The sequence below is a fragment of the Neophocaena asiaeorientalis genome, unplaced genomic scaffold (genome assembly GCF_003031525.2).
Source record: "Neophocaena asiaeorientalis asiaeorientalis breed wild unplaced genomic scaffold, Neophocaena_asiaeorientalis_V1.1 scaffold649, whole genome shotgun sequence".
Taxonomy (NCBI): Eukaryota; Metazoa; Chordata; class Mammalia; order Artiodactyla; family Phocoenidae; genus Neophocaena; species Neophocaena asiaeorientalis.
This window is the reverse complement of record NW_020173202.1, coordinates 2,488,371-2,506,358: the sequence shown is the minus strand read 5'-3', so window position 1 is coordinate 2,506,358 and position 17,988 is coordinate 2,488,371. Positions and strand designations below refer to the sequence as shown.

The following is a 17,988-nucleotide window of genomic DNA, read 5'->3' as shown; positions in this document are numbered from 1 at the left end:
TTCTCCCAGGTGCTGGGTGGGGGCAGGAGTGGGGGGGGGGGGGGAGAGCACCCTCCCCGCCCAGCGCTCGCCACTTCAGGGAGCCTCCAGGGCTGGGGGCGCTGAGACCAGGGACACCCGCAGGCGGGGACCCTGCTGGGTGGGGATCTTCGTAAACGTGGAGGACCTTCCCACGAGCTGCACGTGGCGTGTGACCTCTAACTGGCTGCTTCAGGACACAGAGCCTCAGCCCTGCTGGTGCCGGTGGCGTCCGGGGGGTCCCGGTGGGGGAGGGGCTGCAGAAGGGAGGCCGAGACAGGAGCGGGGGAGCCTTTGCCCCTGACGCGTCTCGCTTTCAGCTGAAAAGAGCTTCGGGAGAAGTTTACCTACATTGGAGTTAGGGATTAAGGAAATTCGCCAGCTCCCTGAATCACACAAAAACGTCCGGATGGTGTGTTTCTGTCCATTTTGCGCCAGAGGGGGGGGCATATCTTTTGGGTGATTCTCAAAGTGCCCATTATCCCCATCAGAGATGTTAGCGGGAGCAGGGTGCCTAGAAGGAGGGAGGTGACAACACACGTGCTCAGGGGACAAATGGTGTAACTTTCACTTAGTTGATTTTCTTTTAAACTTTGCATTGTTTCCTGCAGTCTGTAACCCCCATGACAGCAGGGCTTATGTCTGTTTGCCTTTGCCGTTGTGCTATCAGAGCTGTGTCTGTCACACTTGGAAGAATGGGTGAATTCAAGAATTGAACCTTAGTTTTCAGCTGCGGGTGGTGGGAGGGACCCCGTCCCCCGTGGTCCAGCCTGAGGCTCCTTCACGACTGCACGTCCCGCATTCGCCCGCGTGCGATGGCTGCAGAGCCTGCTGTGACTGTGCTGACCTCCTTCCCTCCACTTTCCAGTCAAATGACAACCGATTTCTCTGGGAGCTCATTGGAGGACCCCCCAAGACCAGGAACATGTCCGCCTGCTTGCAGGACGGCAGGTTCTTTGCGGAGAATGAAACCTGGGTGGTGGACAGCTGCACCAAGTGCACCTGCAAGGTGAGATGGGCACATGGTCTCCTGGTGGCGGCCCCGGGCTGGAGGCTTCCCGCTCTCTGCTCCCCGCGCCGCACGTGGGGCGTGGGGAAGGGGGCCACCTCCAATGAGGCCCGAGTGGCCCCGTGGTTCTGTGCCCAGAGAGCCGGGGAGGGTGCAGCCAGTGTCACCCGATGGCTGGCCGCCGGTCCCCCGCATCTTTGTGTTTGAGGCCACTCGGTCCTGCGAGCGTCTCGGGTTCGGCATAAGCCGCTGGGGATGGGGTCACTGCCCACGACACGACATGACGCTTAGTTTCCTTATGTCCTGCCACCTGGTCTCCACTTCTGGGGGCCTGGACACTAGATGCCGCTGTGACCTTGTGCGTCCCCCCGCCCGCAGCGCGCAGAAGGCCCCGTGCCCACGGCTCCGCGGACGGAGAAAGGAGCGTGCGCGCGGCGAGAGATGCTCTCGCGTCCCTGTAACCGGCGGGGTCTGTGGGCAGAGACCTCCAGCCTTCCTGCCGACCCTTCCAGTCCAGCCTTGGGTCAGTGTTCATGTTCCTAAATGAGTGACATAAATGCCTCTTTTCCTTGTAGAAATTTAAAACCGTTTGCCACCAGATCAGCTGCCCTCCCGCCACGTGCGCTGACCCGTCGTTTGTGGACGGCGAGTGCTGTCCCTCCTGCTTCCACGGTGAGTGCCTGGTGGGCGGGCGGCAGCCTCGGCCCCAGCGGCCCCAGCTGTGGGACCGTGCGGGTCTGTGTCGGACGGTCTCGCAGGGGCCAGGGCTCCGAGGTCCTCCTGAATCGCCCAGATGCTCGTGGCTCCGGGGTCGCAGTGGCCCTGGTCCTCCTCAGCCTTCCCTCCTGTGCTGGTCCAAAGCCACAGCCCCCGCCTCTGTTTCGAGTCCCCCGTCACCCTCCCCAGCTGACCCTGGAGCATCTGAGCCTCCTTCACACCGGCTCCCCGCCCCCTTCCTCGTGGTGTCACCGGCAGCCTTGACTGAATCGGTTGCTGCTCTGCGTGTCCTGTTTGTCTTTCACTGTCTGGCCCTCATCCTGGTCTGGGGGTCTTTGAGTCTGGTGACCCGGGCGGGGCTGGGCAGCTTCCGTGTTCGGGGAGCCCACGGGCATGAGCACAGGCTCTGCCCCTCCATGAATCTGAGCAAAACGTGGCTTTTCCAGGTTTCAGATTCTTCATCTGTAAAATACAGAATGAGCGTCCCCACGACACGGGGTTAGCTTTAGGATGAAACTACACAGCACAGTGTGTACAAAAGTGCCTGGCGTATATTAGGTGCTGAACAGACCAAATCGGACACGCTACAGAGAGTAACGGTGTGACTGCGGGAGCCTCAGGGTCCATTTTGCCCAGAGGGAGCCGTTTCATGTTGCTGAGTAAAAGCCAGGGAGGGTCTCCTCAAATTCTTCTCTTGCTGCTTCTGAGACGTTGAATCATAGCATTTACTATTTACCAGAATGATCTCTTGCATTAAGGTACAACTTTTCTGTTATTCAGAGATTGATAATTTCCTGTGAAGAATTTCTTGGCAAGAAATTGCCTTTTTATTTCACTTGCTCCAATTTAAAGTATTTGGAATGAAATTCAGTGTCCTGTAATTTCAACCAAAAATTGAAGTTTCATCACCATATATAAATCAGCACATGGAGGTTCAGGTGGAAATAACTTACATCTTAGCAACTCCAGCGAAACCTCGTGCAGACAGGGTTCAGCACTCTCCTTCGTGAGGCCGTTAGAAGCATCCACAGACCCCTTTCCTGACAGTAGACACTGGGTTTCTGGCCAAGCTCCTTGTGCATCCCCCTGCTTCCCCTTTCCTGGGAGGGCGGCCCCTGTGCTCCGACCCTGGGACAGACGTGGGGCGGCCCTGCTGTCTGCCCACTGCCAGCACCCGCCTGGGGCATCCAGCTTGGAGCCCAGGGCTGGGCTCTGCTGTGTGGGGCAGTCCCCGGGGAGGTCTGATGGCCAGTGGTGCTCCCCCCAGCAGACGGCGAGGACGGCTGGTCCCCGTGGGCGGAGTGGACGGAGTGCTCTGCCACCTGCGGGCCTGGCACCCAGCAGAGGGGGCGGTCCTGCGACGTCACCAGTAACACCTGCCTGGGGCCATCCATCCAGACGCGGTCGTGCAGCCTGGGCAAGTGCGACCACCGCAGTGAGTGTCAGAGGCCGGGCCGGCCCGGGGTGGGGGACAGGGCCCAGCCCCTGGGGTCTTGGGGGTCCAGAGACCCCCTGTTGCTGCCCTTGCTGGGAGGAGCTCCACCTGGCCCACACACCCTACTCTCCCCCAGCTGGGCTCCCCACTCCTGCCTGGTTGATGGGCAGACTCCCGGGACAGGTCAGCCCCGCCTCTCACTCAGCGCCCTGAGCCTCCGATGTCCTTGTTCCCTCCATGCGCTAGTCCGGCAGGATGGTGGCTGGAGTCACTGGTCGCCGTGGTCCTCCTGTTCCGTGACCTGTGGGGTCGGCAATGTCACCCGCATCCGGCTCTGCAACTCGCCAGTGCCACAGATGGGCGGGCGGAGCTGCAAGGGCAGCGGCCGCGAGACCAAGACCTGCCAGGGCCCGCCCTGCCCGGGTAAGTGGACACGGGCGGGCCCGGGCTCGGGGCCGGCCTCTAGCAGGACACAGGCCCAGCGCGGCCCCGCGAGGTCAAGGCACCGGGATCCTCTCGGTCGGCTCGTTTCTGGAAGCGGGGCCTTGGGGTGGACGCCCATTGCGGCGCTCAGCCCTGACCTCCCCTGAACAAGCTCCAGTTAATCCACGATGGAGCGGAAATAGGCCGGGACCGAGGGGGAAGTGACAGCAGGCACAGGAGGGGGTCTCAGGAGGCGGCCCCCCCTGCATCTGGGGCATCTGGGGCATCTGAGGCCTGGGTTTGGGAGGACACGCGCTCCCCGCACCAGGCCTGCTCTGGGACTTGGGCAGGGTCTTCAGCCAGAAAAGGCTGTGCTGTGATTCTTCTCCCTACTGAGTTATCTGTACTGATGACGAGTGACAGCCTTTTCAAATGAAACTCAGCTCCGCACAGCTTTTCAGACGTGAGCACCTCTTGCCCGTGGCAGGGGTGGACCCATAGCCAGCGGCCCCTGGTCAGTGGTCCCAGGTTCTGAGCACAGAAGACTGTGTGATTCCCCTTCCCAGAGACAAAACAAAACAAGTGAACTGTCATGATCTGCACCCCTCCCTGACCATACGGCCCCGAGAGGACTTTCCTACCAGGTTTCCTCCACGTGTGGAGGCGTGGCCTCATCCCAGGCTCTTTGTCCTGAGCCCCCAGCACAGGCCGCGCCCCCAGAGTGACCCCTCTGTCCTCTCTCCCCCAGTCGACGGTCGGTGGAGCCCCTGGTCCCCATGGTCGGCCTGCACGGTCACCTGTGCCGGAGGGATCCGGGAGCGGACGCGCATCTGTAACAGCCCGGAGCCGCAGCACGGAGGGAAGGACTGCGTCGGCGACGTCACGGAGCATCAGATGTGTAACAGGAGGAGCTGCCCCGCAGGTGGGTGTGCACGGGACGGGCCCGCAGCCTCCGGCCTTTCGGCCGACGGGCGTCTGTCGTGGGGCCTGGACGCTCCAGTCGCAGGCGTCTTTGAAGACACCGTTGGGTTTTAATTCTGATTAAATGTATAAAGATGCTTGGAAAATACAGAGAAGAAAAATCCGTTCTACACACGTGAAGCTTTACGCTGTGCTTCGTGTTCCTCTGGCCTTTTTACATGAAAGCAGAAAGCATGCCGTGCAGAATGGAGCGTCGTAGGTAGTGCGGTCACAGAGCACGTGGGCCCCGTCACCCCCTGCACCTCCGACGCTTTACTCTTGGAGGTGGTGACTTTGGGTGGCTGTCCCCAGCATCTTCCTAACTCACTCCGTTTCTCCACAGCTGAACCCCAGAGTGTGTGAAGGGCATCACCCGGGCCTCGTGTGTGGGTTCATTACGGCGCCACCTGGTGGCGGCTGCTGACTCTGCTCTGCTTCCTCCGTGCAGACGGCTGCTTGTCCAACCCCTGCTTCCCCGGAGCCGAGTGCCGCAGCTTCCCCGACGGGTCCTGGTCCTGCGGCTCTTGCCCGCTGGGCTTCCTGGGCAACGGCACCCACTGCGAGGACCTGGACGAGGTAGGTGCCCCCTTCCCAGGCGGCGGGGCGTCCCTCGGAGGTGGGGAGCGTGGGCTCACGTCTGGCCCGCTGGTCCCCGCAGTGCGCTGTGGTCACCGACGTGTGCTTCACGACCAGCAAGGCGCACCGTTGCATCAACACCAACCCCGGCTTCCACTGCCTGCCCTGCCCCCCGCGCTACAAGGGGAGCCAGCCCTTCGGCGTCGGCCTGGAGGCGGCCAGGACGGAGAAGCAGGTGAGCTGCTTGGCCTTCCCAGCTCCTGTTAGAGACAGCAGGACAGTCAGGCGGGAGCTGGGACTAGAGGGTGGACGGGACAGGAGCGGGGACGGCGGCCTGGGGGAGAGACGCTCTCACTCTGCCGGCCAGCGCGACCCCACCTGCAGGGACCACAGGGCTGAGTTTTCACGCACAGCATCCCAGAGGGCCAGGGTGGGGACTCGTGGTCTCCCCGTGACCCCAGGTGCCACCGGAGGCCTGACATGACCTTGCTGTTGCTCGGGGCCTTCCAGGGGAGCAGAGCCCCGGGTCTCTGGACGCTGCCCCCTCCTCAGCATCCCGTGGGTGGCCGGGAGCCCTGCGCCCTGCACGTGGCCCTCCCGTCAGGGTCAGGGTCAGGGTCAGCACGCGTCCTGACACGCTCGGCCCTCCCGCAGCTGTGCGAGCCTGAGGACCCCTGCAAGGACAAGAGCCACAACTGTCACAGGCATGCGGAGTGCATCTACCTGGGCCACTTCAGCGACCCCATGTACAAGTGCGCGTGCCAGACGGGCTACGCGGGCGACGGGCTCATCTGCGGGGAGGACTCAGACCTGGATGGCTGGCCCAACAAGAACCTGGTCTGCGCCACCAACGCCACCTACCACTGCATCAAGGTGAGGGTGTGGCAGGGGCCCCCCCTTCCTCAGGCCCCAGCGGTTCCAGCTCGGGGCAGCTGTGCCCCTTGGAGGTGCCTCTACGGGTCCGAACAGTCAGAGGCTCCCTGTGGGCCCTGCACTCTGCGTGGTCCCCACCCCCGAAGCTGACGGGAGCTGGGGTGTCACTGCCCACCCACTAGCCCCTCCAAGGCGTCTGCCTAGTGGGTTTCTGCAAACTCCAGGACCACTCTGGAAAAGCAGCTGATTGTTGGGAGCTGGGAGAGGAAGCCTAGTACATGTTTGTTAACTGAATACAAAGAGGCTTGAAATCATTGGGGGTGGGGCTATGTAAACAGGCCCCACCCTCCTCCAAGGCTATGGGGGCCTGAGGTCTGCAGGTGGGCCGGGCTGTGGTCACACAGAGCCTAGCACACAATTTTCTTTGCAAAGACCCCCATGTGCTGCACACAGGAAGCGGTTAGGGCCCCCGGGTGAGTGGGGCTTCCTTAGGGCCTGTAACGGGGTGGAGTCCTTTCCTGGGGCCACTGCAGCCAATGACCACAAACCTGGTGGCTTTAAAAGCAGGACTGCATCTTCTCACATCCAGAGCCAGGAGTCTGAGGTCAAGGTGTGGCAGGGCTGGGCTCCCCTGGAGCCCCCAGAGGAGGGTCCTTCCAGCCTCTCCCAGCTTCTGGGCCCTCCAGGTGTCCGTGGCTTGTGGACACACCGCCCCAACCTCTGCTTCTGCCTGCTCCTCTATGCATCTGTCTCAAACTCCCCCTGACGCCCTTATAAGGACACGCGTGGTTGTATTTAGGGCCCATCTGGATACTCCAGGGTAAACTCGTCCTTTCAAGACCCTCATATCAAGCTCATCTTTTGCATATAAGGTGATATTAACTTTACCATGTAAGGTGATAGCCACTCTTTTGCTATATAAGGTAACATTTACAGGTTCTAGAGGTTAAGACATGGCATATATCTAGGGGACCACCATTCAGACCACTAAACAAGGTGTACCAAAACGTTTCAGTGAAGTTTTATACCTTAGAAGCTTCAGAAATATAAATACTACCAACTCACAAAAGACATTACTTGCAAATGTAAATATATTAATCTAGTTAATACTTATTTGTTCTTGTGAATCTTGAGTAAAGAGAGTTTTAAATTTTATCTTTCGCCCTCTTGATTAAAGATGGCAGATGTTGACTGAAACAAAAAGTGAATCTGCTTTGAAATAACAGAGACAAAGTTTGCAGCCTTCACTGTATCTCCCTGACCACATTCCCTGACCTAACAAGGTCAGGTGTCAAGCTCGGAAATCCCCGCAGGAAGTGGGTGCTTATTGGATGCGATTATTGATGAAGATTTCCACTAGGGACCCAGGATGCCCTGGTACCGTAGCAGGAACAATGGAAGGTGTCCACGAGGCTAAGGACACCCTTTTTTTTTTTCATTTTTGTGGAACTTCAGACAGGAATTTAATAACTAAAAAGGTGGCACATCAAACTTTGCACATTATATTTGCATTAAATATAACTTATGGGAACAAACAGATGCAAAAGTAAGACAGTTCATGGGAAGGCCCCTCACCCCGTCTGAGAGGTTCCCTTACTCATCCCTGCAAAGGTGCTGAATCCCTCCGTCAGGACCTGTGTCCACACCACAGGAATATGCTCTCCTCCTTCACGGGCTGGAGTTGAAGCTTGGCTCCAGACATGGCCCTGGGCTGTGCTTCTGATGAGACCCCTGACCCCCTTGAACCCCTGGGGCTTCTGGGACACCTGTGTTAATGGCATCGAAACACCTTCACGTGGACCCTCTCCTGGTGTTTCCAGCTCCCTCAGGCTGCAGTGTCTGTACAGCTCGGGTTTGAGTCCTTATATCATTGGACTGAAACAAAATGACTTTTTTCCCCCGTTATGGGAATTCTCCACTTCTTGGGCAGAGCTGAATCGGGGAGATGGTTTGGGGAGCTGGGCCTCGGTTCCTGAACAGAGACTCTAGGCCACCTGTTGGCTAGTGAGGGTTGAAGGTTTATGACCTTGGCTTTTGGATGGATGCTTGGACTTTGTGGGAAGCAGTGGGACGGGAGGCTCCGCCCTGTCCTGTATTTTCATCCTCTCCTGGTTCCTGCAGTCATTCAGCTGCATACAGGAGTCCCGAGCTCAGGACACAGGCTTCTTTTGCCTCAGCTCACTGGCGGTGGTGACGTAGGTCCTACAGCAGCACCTGAGGGGAAACGCGGGGCCGCGGCGTCTCCGTCCTGCTCCCCCGAGGACGGGCGCCTGGCGTGACGTCGCCGGCTCCGCCCTCATCATCTCATCTGAAAGAAGTGGGCTCTTGGGAATGTTTTTGTAACTAGCCTGCTTCCTCTGCTTGCAGGACAACTGCCCCCTCCTGCCTAACTCTGGGCAAGAAGACTTTGACAAGGACGGCATCGGGGACGCCTGTGACGATGACGATGACAACGACGGCGTCAGCGATGAGAAGGTGGGTCCGCACCACCTGGGCACCTGCCCTCCGGTTGAGGAGTGGGGGAGCACAGTGGTCTGCACCCAGGGGTCCCTGTGAACTGCCGGGTTTAGCGCTCCTGGGCTAGTAACGGAAAGTCACCGACAGGGGACGTCTGTCCTTTGCACAAGCACACGAGGCAGCCCAAGCATGGAGCCGCCTGGGGTGCTCTGCCAGAAGTGCTTTCAGTGGTTTAGTTTACCTTTAGTTGCATGAAAGGGACTTATCCCCCCTGCTTCTGGGGCAGGTGCCAGCGACGGGGGCTGCCTGGGATGAGCGATATTGCCACTCCCTGACTTTAGGGCAGAATTTAGATGTGACCATTTCCCGAGAGAAGTGTTGCAAACGTTAAGTGCTCTGACATGTTAGTCCGTAATTCAGCAGTAGCAGAGACAGAGGCTAACTTCTTATTCACAGGTTTACTGCGTCTGGCTTCCACTGATCCATTAACTCATTCATTCGTTCATTCCCTTGACATTTATGTTTCTATCCTCACCATGAAATATGTGCTAGATCACCTTTACTATAGAAAATATCAAACTTTTTCATAGGGACAGATGCATAAATAATTATCAAATGATTTGATATCAAGAAAGTATCAGCAATGGCTACCTTTGCCAAGATACTTTATCGCTACCTTGATCATCTTGATCTACTTTGAATACATAGCCTGTAAGTGCTAAGCCATTTTATAAGCAATTCAACAAATACCCCTACCCTATTTCTCAAATTCTCCCCTCACTTTCTCTCCAGGACAACTGCCAACTCGTCTTCAACCCACGTCAGCTTGACTACGACAAAGACGAGGTTGGGGACCGCTGTGACAACTGCCCCTACGTGCACAACCTGGCGCAGATCAACACGGACAGCGACGGGGAGGGCGACGCCTGCTCCGTGGACATCGATGGGGATGGTCAGTCCCACGCGTCCTCCTGACGGGCTTCAGGGCTCACGGTCGGCGGTGGTCCCAGGCTCCGTGCTTTATTCTGTTACTGCATAAGCCCAGCTTCACCCGTGCACTGACATGAGACAACACGGTCCATGGCGCTTTGCTCATAGGGTCTCAGCCTCATTCGGCCCCTTGTCCCTGTGGGTTCCTGGAAGGGGTTGCCAGCCTCAGGACGCTGGCCTCAGGTCGCCGGCCTAGTTTCCCCCTTTGGAAAACTACGTGTTTGGCATCTTCCTTTCCTGGCCCTGAGCTCTTGTCCCATGTCCTTGTGGCTAGTCCTGGTGTCTTCTCCCAGGTCCACGTCCGTTCACAGCCCCAGGAACCCAGTACCCTGTCCTGACCCAACCGTGCTTCTGAGAAAGGCCTGAGGACAGCTTTGTTCCCTCCTATTTCCCTCCACGCTGTATTTCTAGCCATTCATTGAATCATTCATTGCAAAGCCTCCCCGAGGGGTTCCAGGTATCCCCGGACTTCAGAAACATGCGACACCACCCGGCTATTTAACCCTAGATGCCAGTGCCGCGGGCACGAGCTCCACACCTCACGGCACAGCCTCGCCCTGGGTGTCTGACACTCAGGGAGCAGCTCGGACAGACTCACACCCACTCCCTCTGACTCTGCCCTCCCACCCCCACCTGCGTTTGTCTCCTGGCTATTTTCTTGGTGTAACTTGGCATCACACTGACCAGCTTCCACCGGCGCCAAGACAGCGTCCGGCCGTGCCGCTTTCTACGGCTTTCCAGCAGCCGGGCATCTCCTCCGATCCTCCGTCTGTGAGGTCTGACCCCCTGCATATCTCGGGGTCCTTTCTCACTGCCTCCCCCCATCTGCCAGGACCTCCCGACAGCCGCCTAGCCTGGCTCAGCTTTCCTGCTGACTCACTGATCTGTCCCCCCATCTGCCAGGATAAGACAGCCGCCTAGCCTGGCTCAGCTTTCCTGCTGACTCACTGATCTGTGAGGTTTTGCTTTGCCCTTCGAGCCTGATTACTGTTAACTCAGTTTTCATAACCCCAAAGTTGGTGAAATTCATTATCTATTTTCAGATTTCTGGGGATAAGGCACTATAGCTAACCCCCTGTCAGTCTCTGCCATTGTTATTTTCCCGCTAACGTAGGGAACAGATGAGGCAGTGAGGCCCCGGAAGCTGATCAGGTCCTAGGAGTGCGATGCCCATTTTCTGAATGGATGTTGGGGCAAACAGTCCGCGTGAGGACTCCGATATTTACGCTGTGATGACTCCCTCATCAGCCCTCCGTGTGCATTGTCATCCAGAAACCTCCAAGAGTTGGTTCTGCTTCAAACTAAGGGAATTTTAAGTTTAATGGGAAGTCTGCCATGAATCTAATAATCTTTACGTCTTATGATTTCTTAGATCATGTTTTTATTAAACAAAAGTTTGGCCGTACGTTGCTTACTGCAATAGGAGAAGCAACGTGCCTTTTCTAAACTCCGTATGCTTCTGTCTTCCCCCTGAATCCTACAGATGTCTTCAATGAGCGAGACAACTGTCCCTACGTCTACAACACTGACCAGAGGGACACCGACGGGGACGGCGTGGGCGATCACTGCGACAACTGCCCCCTGGTGCACAACCCGGACCAGGTAATTGACCGGCGATTGATCAGGTGTGGCTAAGAGCAGGGGGGGCGGAGGAACTTCTCAGTCACAGAACGTGCGCGGCTTTACAGCTTTCCATCCACCCGTCAGGACGCGACAGCACAGGCTTTTCAATCACTGTAATTGAAAACATTGAACTCAGGTCTGAGCGTGACTCGTATCTCCGTGGCCACTGGCCAGATGAGTGGGTGCCTTTGTCCCACTGTCTGAAAGGAGAGAGTCTTCATCTAATTATCTCCGTATTTCCCTGATGCAAACATAGGAACTGGCTGCTTTTCCAGATTTGCCTCTGGAAGACACGGTGAGAACATAACATACGGATGTAGTTCCTAGAACGTGTTGCAGCAGATGTTGTCAGAAAGGACTTGATTCTGTTGCAGCTCATTCTTTCCAGTCTTCCTTAAAGAAAGTGAATCCCCGCAGGGAGGTGGGTTAGGAGGGAGAGAGGCCGTTTCCTCTCTGCGGTCACAGCTCACGTTGGGGGTGAGGTGGTACAGGCCACGCGCCCTCGGTGACTTTCGGCCTGGCATCTGCTTCACTGGATGGATGCTCACTGCTGCTGTCCCCGAACTCTGTCCTCCAGACCGACGTAGACAACGACCTCGTGGGTGACCAGTGTGACAACAACGAGGACATTGACGAGGACGGACACCAAAACAACCAGGACAACTGCCCCTACATCTCCAACGCCAACCAGGCCGACCACGACCACGACGGCAAGGGGGACGCCTGTGACTCGGACGACGACAACGACGGCGTCCCAGACGACAGGGACAACTGCCGGCTTGTGGCCAACTCCGACCAGGAGGACTCAGACGGTAGGTCCTGTGACAGCCGCCCCGCAGGGGCAGAGAGGTTGCGGGAGCGCGAAATGCCAGGAGAAAGGAGTATGTAGCCCGACTGCTGACATGAGTAAGTGGTCCATGAGCACAGGATCCGGAGGGGGCAGGAGTCTCAGGTAGCGTGGCAGGTGCACAGCTGGGCTCAGTGGTGGCTTGGTGGTCCTCTGGCATCTGCTGGAGTCTGGGTGCAATCCCGGATGACCCGGGTGCTGCCTGGGGGATACACATCCACCGTGGATGAGATGGGGTGTGGGGTGTTTGAGCCCACACGACCCAGAGGCACGTGGAGACTCACTGACTGAAGGGCAGCTCCAAGGACCACCCCCACCCCCATCCCAAGAGCAGCACAGAGCTCATTCTTGACAAGAGGACAGATGGCTTCAGTCCCCACAGTGGGGCATGGGGGCGCTTGCTGGCTACCGAGCAGCCTTCTACCAGGAGGGAGGTTGGGACGGAGGCAAGGCTGGCGTGCTCAGGGGTGTCTTAGGGGTTTTGGAAGCTCCTTTTTGCGTGAGTGTGTGCCTGTCATCCAGTACGTGGATGTGTGTTACTGAGCAGAACTGAAGGATAGTTTGAAGGATGTGATGGAAATTCGGTTGAACTTGGTATCTTTTTCTCCTTCTAAAGCAGTAGGCACTGCAATGGCCTAATTGCAGTGCTAAGTGGTCATCTGGATCATCACTATAACCGTGAACTGCACGGCCGTGAAGGTTTCAGCAGGCATCTCTCTGTGCCAGGCTGGTCCACGGCCCCATGGCCACATCCCCACCTCATTAGAAAATTTGACAAGATGCTTCCAAAAAACAGAAGTCCACATCTCCCTAGGGAAATCATTTTTCATGGAGTTCTGCTTTCAGTGCCAAACAGATTACAGGCAGGGGTTATTTAGGTAATAGTAGAGGTTCTGAAAACTATCAGAGAAAAAAGCTGGAAATTCAGCTTGACTTCACTTGGCAGCGTTCAGGTTTGGTACCTCCAGTTTCAAGTTCAGAAGGAAGTGAGAAGTGACTCTCCAGGAACTGGATTATGGCGTGCTTTGCTGCAGGGCTTATCACAGCAACGTTTTGAAAAGAGCATCCAGACTCCTCACAGCGTTGGGGTGAAATGTCAGCGATTACAGGCACTGGTCCAGGAAAGCAGGTCCAGGTCCTGCCAAGCACCTAACCTTGAATTTTCAGAAAATCACGTGCGAAGTTTTCTCAGACACGGAGAGGCGGACAGCAAACCCTTACTTTGTGTGTTTCTCTGCTTGCCCTTGGTGACAGGCGATGGGCGTGGTGATGCCTGCAAAGACGACTTTGACAACGACAACATCCCTGATATTGACGACGTGTGTCCTGAGAACCACGCCATCAGTGAGACGGACTTCCGGAACTTCCAGATGGTCCACCTGGACCCCAAGGGCACCACTCAGATCGATCCCAACTGGGTCATTCGCCATCAAGGCAAAGAGCTGGTGCAGACGGCCAACTCCGACCCTGGCATCGCTGTTGGTGAGCCTTAAAATACACACCACCCCTTGCGGTTCCTGCCTGCAAGGTGCCCACGGAGCACATGGGCTACCCTTTAAAACCGAGTGGACAGGAGCAGTGGATCTTTCTGGTAGCCCCCAGCCTCCCTTGGTTTGTAAAACCATCTGCCTAAATATTTTTGACGGGAGAAATTGGGGAAGCACTTGTCTGCCTCTCCAAATTCTCCGTGATTTAATATTCAGCAAGCCATTTCATTTTATGGACTTGATCTGTAAATTATTACCTAGGGTGGTGAAGCTCTGCCATAACTCTGTAAGTGGGATCTAAAAAGATTAAATTCCACAAGTGTTGTTAATCCCACAGGAGTAGACCTTGAGTTAGATGGAAGAGGAGAGCCTCTTTCCACCTGCGTCCAGTGGTCCCAGGGCTCATCCAGTAATTTCCTAAAAGGCTGTTTCTGACCTGGTTTTGTGACCAAATGTTCCCTTTGGCCCCCAGGTTTCGATGAGTTTGGGTCAGTCGACTTCAGCGGCACATTCTACGTCAACACGGACCGGGATGACGACTATGCTGGCTTCGTCTTTGGCTACCAGTCCAGCAGCCGCTTCTACGTGGTGATGTGGAAGCAGGTCACTCAGACGTACTGGGAAGACCAGCCCACCCGGGCATACGGCTACTCAGGGGTGTCCCTCAAAGTGGTGAACTCCACCACGGGGACAGGCGAGCACCTGAGGAATGCCCTGTGGCACACGGGGAACACAGAGGGACAGGTGAGGAGGACGGTCTCTTCTGACCGAGGCCGGCAGCTGCTGTGAGCTTTCAGGAGAGCAGTACCTGCCCCATTGCAAAAGTACCCCCACCTCGGTTTTTGTTCATTTTACCTCAAGTCACGGTGCTTTGAATAATCTTTTATCGGGTACCTCGCTTATTAACGATGCCATGCCTGGTGGTTTTATAAATACAATTGGTAATCCTCTTGCACATGAAACATAGGCGTTCTCCCTTATAGAAAAAGGGAGAGCAGAGTTTCAAGAGTTTAAGTGTTTTGCCCAAGGTCCCACGTTGAGGAAGTAGAGAATCTGTGACTCGGCCCAAGTGCCTGTGCTCTTTGCACTGAACTACATTGTTCCCTATCAGTGGATTTTGCTCATGCTAGAGATTTATAATATGAAATATATCGGAGGTAGATGTGGCAGCAGGGGCCATAGGGATTACTTAGCAGAGTACTGTTTTTATCTCCCCTCCTTGTGCCGTAAAACTGTGGTTAAGACTCAGGGTGCCAATTATACTCACAAGTGATGTTTTTCCTCAGGTTCGCACGTTATGGCATGACCCCAAAAATATTGGCTGGAAGGACTACACTGCCTACAGGTGGCATCTGACCCACAGACCTAAGACAGGTTACATAAGGTAGGTGAGAGGGTAGCTCAGTAGCGGCTGTATTTCTACCAAGTAATTTTCACATTCCAAGAACATCTTTCCACTGGATGGCAAGTTAGAACATTAACAGATAAATAAGCCAAAGTGGATTCTAACTTGTATGCTGTTCCCTGGATTCTTCCACTTTAAGTGCCTTCTCTTTTCTGTCCAGCATCTTCTTCACATTTTTTTAAAAAGCAAAAACAAAACTGTTGAAGCATGAGCCGGTCTGATTCTTCACCAGGAGTGTGTGCGTGTCCTCAGTGACAACAAGCACATCTTAGAAGGGGAGGTGCAGGCTGGTGCCAGGGGTATGCTCTTTCTGTGGAGTGTCCCTGTTTATTCACTCCTCTCCTACCAGGGAAGCTTTAGCGCATCTGTACGTGTAGGGTGGAGCCTGGTCCTTGCTATCGCACAGCTCACAGTTTGTGGGGCGGAAGCAGGTGAGCTCGTGGTTTTAGTGCAGTGTGAAGGCCAGGAGCTTGCTGACACGGGGGAGGCTTAGAGTTAGGGTCAGGCAGAGGGAGGGGGCTCCTGACTCCACTAAACTCTTCCTGGCTCCTGAAGGTGGAGACAACTTGGATGCTTGGGTGGGTGATTGTCAGTGAGTCATAGGGAAGAAGGAGGGCTCTGGGGTGGTGCTGTGTTACTCTTGGCCAGCCTCGTGAGGAGAAGACTGACCTCCTGCCCTCTGGTGAATGTGCTTCAAAGAGCTGACATTCTCTCTCTTTCTCCTTTTTCCCTGTTTTCAGAGTCTTAGTGCATGAAGGAAAACAGGTCATGGCGGACTCAGGACCTATCTATGACCAAACCTACGCCGGTGGGCGGCTGGGTCTGTTTGTCTTCTCTCAAGAAATGGTCTACTTCTCGGACCTGAAATATGAATGCAGAGGTGGGTGTGAGAACATTATTCACTGCGGCCGTGAGTGGTACAGGGGATGGAGGAGAAGGAACACATACTTTACTTTTCCTCTTACAAAAGCTGCACATCAGGGAAATAAGCTGGCGGCCTGCCAGGCAGATGTCTTGTTTTGGTCAGCTTGAGTTGGTTTTGTCTGTCAGTTTGTTTGTTTTAAATTCAATGTGAATGTCTTTGGTAGGACAAACACTTTAAAGTTATTCATAGGCTCTACTTGTCCCACTCTACTCTATCCCATAGCTTTTTATATTTTCTACACCTTCTGGGCTCTTAATGGCATTTTAGATTGCTATCTTTGCTAGAATAAAAGAAAGAAAGGAAGGAAGGAAGGAAAGAAGGAAGGAAGGGTGGGGGAAGGTTCTCTTTAGCTATCACTCTAGGAGCATATTTGAATCAAAATATTATAGATCTGGAAGGGAACTTGGCTTCTATGTGGTCTAAGCCTGTGTCTTCATGTAGATATGAAAATATCCCTATTCTACAGATAAGGTAAGTAAGGCTCAGAGATACTTCTCAAAAATCACACAACAAGAATGTTGATTTGTCTTCTTGATTCTGGTAAAGTGTTCTTTTCCCTATCCTTCGTTCCATCCATCCACCCATCCATCCATCCGTCCATCCATTCATCCTTCCATCCATCCATCCATCCTTCCATCCATTTATCCACCTATCCATCCATCCATCCATCCTTCCATTTATCCATCCATCCATCCATCCACCATCCATCCATTCATTCAACCATTCACACATCCATCCATATTGTGGAAACCTTTTTTTTAAATAGAAATAGTGATTTTTAGGTTGTAGTTAAACAAAATAAAGCAAAACAAAGTGCATGGTCCAATCTCCCAAATTCTGTTCACTGTGTTTTGCAGATGTCTGAACAAGATTTGCTGTATTTCCAGCAAAGTACTGTAGACGCCGTTACCCAGACACCTCAGTCCATCCCAGTGTTCCCAGCTTCTCTCTAGCAGACCTCCTGTCCTTGACCCCAACCTTGAGCGGTTCTTCACCTTCTATCATCAACCCAAGCCCACGTGCCTTCAGAGGATGAATATTAATGGAAACAAATGATGAGTGAACATCAACCCACTACAGGAAAAGCAGTTTGATGACCCATGAGACTTTATGTGGAGTGAAAATCGAGCATGGTATTACATTGTTTTCTCTTGTGTGTTTAAAAAGAATGACGTTTACATATGAAATGTAAGTACTTATTTTATTTATGTGTATATGGAGCTGAAGGGAATATTGTGTATAAGCAATTATCATAAATTAAGCATTTATGCTTAATATTGCTACACTACTTCCAGTGCCTTAAGTTTGGTGTGAGAGCACCCAAATCCTGTTAGGTCAATTATAAAGAAGGGTCAACTCAAGTCTGAATAATGCCATTTTCAGAAAGAGGTCAGGAGATACCAGTCACATATGTGGGATGTCAAGTAACTAATTGGAACATCAAAAATAATTATGGGAATAAATGACTACCCCTCCCCCACTCTCTTGTCCTACAATGGAAGCCCTCATTGATGCTGTCTCATCAAAGAAGGAATATCCTTGCAAAATGGCTCTAATGTGGGTGCAGACGTGGGCCTGGCAAAGCCTCGTCTATGTGAGGGTTTAACCTAGGGAAGTGCTGTCACCGTGGTTCGCCCCTCCAGCCATTGTGGACCTGAGAGAACTCGTGGCCAGTTGTCACTTAATTCCGAAGTCTGATCCCTAGAATCCTTGCTGGAGCTCCTTTCCAAGCTGCTGGGGAAGTCAGCAGGCAAAAAAATCAGCAAACGCATTTTGGCATCTAATCCCTATTCTAGGCTTTGAAACTATGGACGGATTGCTTTTACCTAACTTGGTAACACATTCCATTAAGGTTCCAGTTATAAATGTTGTGCTAATATTTATTAAGTGAATATAGAATGCAGTTCCGTTCACCAATAACTTATTTTAAATATGACAAGTAGCACTTATGTAAGTATAATATCTAAAAGTAAACATATAACTAGCATATAATAATATAAAGATACAGTTACAGCAAAATATCTTCAAAATACAAGACTTTATAATATTATGTTGTCATCATAAAACATGCTGCAAAATGTGATAGAATAAATAAATAATAATGAAGAGTTTATAATGGAACCTTAATATATACTGTTGCCAGTGACTTTAATTCAGTATTTTCTAGTGTTATCTGCTGTACATAGGATTTTAAAGACTTGGAATGCCGAGGATAAACCAGTGTTGTCTCGGCAGACATACCC

At 53.9% G+C, this 17,988-nt stretch overlaps 1 protein-coding gene across 1 annotated transcript in view; it reads left to right on the top strand.

The window, feature by feature from the left end:
* The window catches only part of THBS2 (thrombospondin 2), a 24,458-nt gene extending 6,745 nt beyond the window's left edge, over positions 1-17,713 (top strand). Inside the window, exons 5-21 of the mRNA XM_024744901.1 lie at positions 887-1,027; positions 1,603-1,699; positions 3,015-3,179; positions 3,426-3,602; positions 4,351-4,524; positions 5,011-5,138; positions 5,221-5,373; positions 5,793-6,011; positions 8,379-8,486; positions 9,261-9,420; positions 10,942-11,060; positions 11,659-11,893; positions 13,183-13,410; positions 13,888-14,159; positions 14,702-14,799; positions 15,561-15,700; positions 16,603-17,713. Coding sequence (XP_024600669.1) covers positions 887-1,027; positions 1,603-1,699; positions 3,015-3,179; positions 3,426-3,602; positions 4,351-4,524; positions 5,011-5,138; positions 5,221-5,373; positions 5,793-6,011; positions 8,379-8,486; positions 9,261-9,420; positions 10,942-11,060; positions 11,659-11,893; positions 13,183-13,410; positions 13,888-14,159; positions 14,702-14,799; positions 15,561-15,700; positions 16,603-16,610 — 2,622 coding nt within the window. The 3' untranslated portion in view covers positions 16,611-17,713. The remainder of the gene's footprint in view (positions 1-886; positions 1,028-1,602; positions 1,700-3,014; positions 3,180-3,425; positions 3,603-4,350; positions 4,525-5,010; positions 5,139-5,220; positions 5,374-5,792; positions 6,012-8,378; positions 8,487-9,260; positions 9,421-10,941; positions 11,061-11,658; positions 11,894-13,182; positions 13,411-13,887; positions 14,160-14,701; positions 14,800-15,560; positions 15,701-16,602) is intronic.
* The last annotated feature ends 275 nt before the right edge of the window (positions 17,714-17,988 follow it).